This window comes from Charadrius vociferus, unplaced genomic scaffold, assembly GCF_000708025.1.
Source record: "Charadrius vociferus isolate BGI_N301 unplaced genomic scaffold, ASM70802v2 scaffold355, whole genome shotgun sequence".
Taxonomy (NCBI): domain Eukaryota; kingdom Metazoa; phylum Chordata; class Aves; order Charadriiformes; family Charadriidae; genus Charadrius; species Charadrius vociferus.
In genome coordinates, this window is record NW_009648451.1 from 1,359,508 (window position 1) to 1,365,321 (window position 5,814).

The 5,814-nt window shown below is 39.5% G+C and overlaps 1 protein-coding gene across 1 annotated transcript in view; it reads right to left on the reverse strand.

Annotated features, from left to right (window-relative positions):
• PSMC1 (proteasome (prosome, macropain) 26S subunit, ATPase, 1) overlaps positions 1-5,814 on the reverse strand; it is a 10,265-nt gene that overhangs the window by 2,746 nt on the left and 1,705 nt on the right. The window contains 9 exon segments of the mRNA XM_009885607.1: position 1; positions 4-59; positions 1,439-1,628; positions 1,789-1,885; positions 2,813-2,941; positions 3,141-3,326; positions 3,845-3,969; positions 4,395-4,491; positions 5,352-5,405. The exon segment at position 1 is cut by the window's left edge and continues 86 nt beyond it. Of these exon segments, the coding sequence (XP_009883909.1) occupies position 1; positions 4-59; positions 1,439-1,628; positions 1,789-1,885; positions 2,813-2,941; positions 3,141-3,326; positions 3,845-3,969; positions 4,395-4,491; positions 5,352-5,405 (935 nt within the window).

Genomic DNA, 5,814 nt, shown 5'->3' on the forward strand with positions numbered 1-5,814 from the left:
TCAGCAGCTCCAGCATTGTCCGCTGGATCTCTCTCTCACCACCTGAATTGGAGTCATACCTTTAAGAAAACAATTTGCAAATTTAAGAACATACTTCATATAACTGCCACGAACATAAACAAAATAGTGTGGTGGTTGGTTGGATTTTTTTAAACACCCGAACAGTTTTGTTTTTTTTTTTTCTAAATTTAATGTTCACCCACAGAAAACAAAAAGCAGGTTTTCAGAATCATATTGTGACATCTAGGAAAGTGAAGAGACACTGAACTTCTTGTAGCTGGGGAAAGTAAAAGCAATCGTGTGAAACAAATCTGTCCTTTCTCCGTGTTTGTTATGTATTTGGAGATTTCTCCCCCCCCCCCCCCAAAATCACAAATTAAAATTAAAAAAAAGGAAAAAACCCTAATTCTTAAGAGCACATGCATCCATGTCATCACAGAAAATACAGCTTGCCACTCATTTTTCTATCTCGTATGTTTTTCCTTACACAGACAGTTACAACTGTACGCCCTTTAGCCTTACTAATGGGGATTCTGGTTTAACTCTGCGCTTCCTGAAACACAGGTACCAGTGGCTGTATTTCTCTGCTTTGTAGCTTAGCTATTTCCTTTTGCTAATATTCAGGCTGAATAATCTACATCCAAAACAGCTCACTCCCTGTTCAGGAACTGCTTGAAGCATCATAACATTTATGAAGAATCCCGTGTGTTATGTGCTTCCCCATCAGTCCATTCTTTTCTGCATACGCTGAAATACATGGGGCAGAGGCTGCCTTACCGTGGAGCTTCAGGCTGTGTAGTACATGTATGAGCACCTTTTTATTTATTTAAAAAACATTTGGCTACTTTAAAGACTATTTGTGTTGGCCAGTTCCAACCAGCCTATGGAATTTTCAAAGTAATACAACTGGGATACAGGCTGAACAATAGTTCAGTGTGGCACAAACAATGTTGCTCCATGACATCACATACTAACTTATCACATAATATTCTAAGAACGGAAGTATTTAGCCACCTATCTGGAGAGGCAAATGATAAATGGAGATACTCTGTATTAAGTACACTGCTTTACTGTTGAATCACTAAAGCCAACTAATGTGTATTTTGATTTGGACTTAAAGGATACCGTATGAACTTATACACAGTGTCTCTTTCCATTTAAGATACTCTATCTTAGAGATGCTACCAGGTAGCAGAGAACTGAGGTTGAGTGTCTGGTCATATTTACTTAATATGAGAAGGTTGTGATGTATTTTAGTTTCAAATAAGTTATTTGAAGTTTTAATTGTTAAAAATGCTTACATCAAAAAGAGTATTATGAAAATGGCAGCAGAGCTAAGAAACCGAGTATCAATATGGCTGCAAAAGAACTGTTTCTAGTAAACCCTTTATCGTCCCTGGCAATACTTGTGTGTGAGGCGGGAGACAGAATACTGTACCTCTTTGTGCCGATGGCATCGATTTCATCAATGAAGACAATTGATGGAGCGTGTTCTTCAGCCACACGGAACAGTTCACGCACGAGCTTTGGACCGTCACCCAAGTATTTCTGTATGAGCTCTGAACCAACCACTCTCAGGAAGGTTGCTGAAGTTTGGTTTGCCACTGCTTTGGCTAGTAAAGTTTTACCTATTTTTAGTTAGGAAGAAATACTGTAGTTAGTTTGCAGGGTACGAGGGGGAAAGTGTTTTAACAAAACAGTCATATGAAATTTGTGACAGACTTGGCAATGTTTTAATACTAACTAAGCGTCATTTATTTTACTTGTGTTAGCTCAGCTGTAAGGTACCTGTGCCAGGTGGGCCATACAGAATGACTCCTTTGGGTGGCTTTATACCCATCTCTTCGTAATATTCAGGATGGGTGAGAGGAAGCTCCACAGACTCCTGCAGCACAAGAAAAAAAATGAAGCTGAGGTTTTATGAAGAGTGAGCACTTGCCACAAAAGTTCTGTGGGGATCTCGAGAACAGCATTAATAAAAGTAATGAAGGCAAAAAGAACTTAACTAATTTCAGGATAGACCTTAAAAAATATGTGTCTCTGCTACCTCCAATTCTAAGGCAACTACTCTAACTGAAGAGGCCTTCCTACTGTTTCCACTTGACAGGTGGAAGAGAAGCAGTAAGTGTTCCACCTCCTCCAACCCAAACGTATCGTGCTGAGTTTGGAAGCAGGGAGTTCCTGACTTCCAAACACTCATGGAGGACCTCAGGGTGGGGGGACCCTTTATGAAAGGATGACTCCCATCACAAGTCACCAGGAACTACAGATCAGTATTTTAAGAGCATTTGTGATTTTGGATGCCTACCCAAATCAAAAGTTGATTTTTACCAGGGTTCAGAGTGAGCTCTGCTGGTAGGAAAAAAAACAAAACTCAAAACCAAACAACATGGAAACACAACACAAACCAAAAAATGCGTACCCACCAAATCCTCAGATTGCACTGCATTAGACACTCAAAACAACCTCTGCACTTTTTAGACTTTTAACTCTGATCTTGCAACAATCAATAACTTTACATGTTCCAAAATAATAACTTATTGCAGAGATTTTATGAGCTCAGGGCTCTACAGGTCCCACAGCAACTGCGAAAGGTTTCTGTGCACACAGTTTGTGAATGCATATCCTACCCACGTAAGAGATTTAGGTCCATGAGTCTGCCCAGCAAAACCAAATGAAGAAACGCACTACAGCAAGACACAAAAGAACACCACATGAAGAGCAGCTGGTCCTGCTGTTACACTTTTGAGCGCCCAGCGCCACAGCTATGTTGCTAGCTTACTTCACAGTGTAAATTAGTACAACTGAATACCTTGATTTCTTGAATCTGGTTGTCAAGGCCACCAATGTCAGCATATGTTTCTTGAGGCGCTTTCTCCACTTTCATCACAGTAACTAAAGGGTCTGTGTCATCCATCAGGACTCCTATCACAGCATGAACCTAATTCAAGCATTAAGAATTGTCAAAGAAAGCAAGCAGCATTACTAATACAAGCTCAAGCTTAAACCCAATGCCCATCTATTCAGGTGCAAGAAGTAAACAGCATCAGCTCTCAGACCCTACCATTCTCACAAAAAAAACCCCAAAAAAGTTAAAAACATCACAAGAACTTGTACTTCATATTACAAAAACAACTCACCTTATGATTTAGCAAAACTGAGCAGCCTGGCTCTAGCAGATCCTTGTCCACAAAAGACAGAATACTGACGTAGTGTTCCGACCCTACTGATGTGGACACGATAGCATGGTTGTCATCAATGATCTCCTCCAAGGTACCCACAGACATCGGTGTTCCCCTCAGATCATCCACCTTTGATCTTTCTTCCTGTTGTCAAGAAGAATCCAAGAAACACCTCAATAACACAGGCAAAAACACTCTTGTACAACATCGGCTCAACAGTTCACACCCAACAGAACAGAACCAGTCTTTGCTATTGTTTCACTGCCCAAAAAGGCATAAAAGCATAGGCCAGAAACAAAATCCACTATTACTTTAGTCCTGTCCTATGGCATCCTACTATATGGATGTGCAGAGCTAGAACAGTCTTTCTTTCTCTACTGATGGGGATCTGGGAGCTGCACTTTGACAGACCACTAAGAAACAGCAAAAACACTGTGGCCTCATCTCTAGTAACCCATGCTCAGGCTAAAACCATCAAACCACTAGAAAAAAAATCCTCTGTTTTCTGGACAGTAATTCAGATTTCATGAAGAACTGTAATATACATAATACGATTGTATTGACTTACACATTCATGGCACTTTATTTCCATTGCTTATGTATAAAGTAGTTTATATTAGAGCATTTATTGTATTAGAAGTAACAGTTCACTCAAACCTCACCTCTTGTTTTTCTTCCAAAGGTTTCATTTGTTCTTGATTTCTGATAAATTCTTCCTCCATTAAGAGGTAATCTTTAATCCTCTCCAATTTCAACAATTTGAGTCTGCACTGTGTGTGAGGAGTCACTGTAATCAGAGTAGAATCAGAATATTTTAGATCAAGTTTGACATGGTACCAACTATTCACTCAATTATTACCAGAAATTCTGCTTTACTTTCTGACAATAACTTCTATATGAGTAGCAGCCACTATTTTACTTGCCCCACGGTAACTCCAGGTTAAAAAAAAAATAAAAATTAAAGATAATGTTTTCCCTGCGTTTCTCTCATCTCAATTTTTTCTCTCTCTCTCTTACCCAGGAATTCATAGGCTGCATCTCGCATAACAATCATCTTATTTTGTGTTTTCACATTAATTAGAAAGAAAATTACATATGGCCTTCTATTAAATCATTTGTGACCTACATACAGCCAGATCTAGGGGAGAGGAACTCTGCACTTCTCTGAGAGTGGACAGTCCACAGGACCACCAGGGCAGGCGGAATGCTTACCCAGGGGGAGCTTGCTGGCAGCATCTGGTCCCTTTGTCTTCTTCTTCTTTTTCCCCACTCTGGTTGGAACTGGAGGTTCATACTTCTTCTTCTTATCCTTATTCATAAAAAGAATTCAATTAAAAAAAAATAATCAGGATATTAACAATAAAAAAATACAGACAGATGTTAGGTGCACAGACTGAGAGCTCAACTTAAGCTGAATGGCTATGTAACAAAATTCGGAATTGTCTCCTCTATGATATATAGCGAGAAGCCCCCCAAAAATACTATTCTTAAGTAAGTTCAAAAGCTTCTTCTCCTGCTTATTTTACATCCCTCTTTTTAATTTAGATTTCTATCAATTTTCAGTGAATATAGAACATGGAAGGCTAAAGCCTGAAGTAAATCAAACAAAACTCATACATGAAAGAATGAGGAAAATACCGAATCTGAACATTTCGGTTGCATTTTAATCAATAGGTAACAAGCATTCAGTTTACCAGCTTAGACAGAGCTTGCCACATACGCTATACTTCCATCTCCAAAGCAAACTGGAAAGGCCTCTAAAGGTCTACAATGTGAAGTACTGACCTCATGCGGATGACAGTATGATGTCATTTTCAACCCACAACTAGTTACTTAAGTGACAACTCAAAGGCAACTAAGTCTTTCCTAACCCAGACAGATTTATAGTTTTATTATTCTTTTTAGAAATAAATTAATGCTGTCAAATAATTTCAGCCTTCTTTTACAGCTAAGCCCCCTTTTCTGTTTTTGAACCGCAATCTGTTTTCTCTGATATGCATCCAGAAGAGAGAAGACGTTTCATCAAAGCTAGCGAGAGCATAATTTTATGCGGTTCAGAGTACAAGAACAAAAAAAAAAAGTAAAATAAAGCCTATGGCAGCCAGCCTCTGTAATAGCACAGCTGCAGTTCATCCTATAAACGCAAGCATTTGTTTTGGTTTTAGTTACCTTGTCATCCTTCTTGCCACCACCAGGACCATGTCCACCACTCTGACTTTGACCCTAAGTAAAAAGAAAAACACAAAGACAAACCAACAGCCATATATAAGTACACTACTATGCATCTTGAACCCCATGTTCAGTTCCATGTAAATAAACGCCATAATTAGATTCCTTCTATCTAAAGAAAGCATTAGTATATCTAAATTAATTGTTGAAAGTCAGTGAATAAAGAGAAGAGTGCACCTATGAGGCAGAGAAGGACACATTCATTGGTCTGTTTTGGACTGACACGGCATTGCATTCTCTGGCTACATCAGAGTTTTAGCTCGCTCCTTCCTACTGTAAATAACGTGCACCACTAAGCGATCTGTGTCACAAGAAGTTCTCCTTCGCTCTCCTATCAGCTAATTCAGTGCCCTTCCTCCTGCGCGCAGAACGACCCACTGCCGCCGCCCGCCGGACCCCTGCG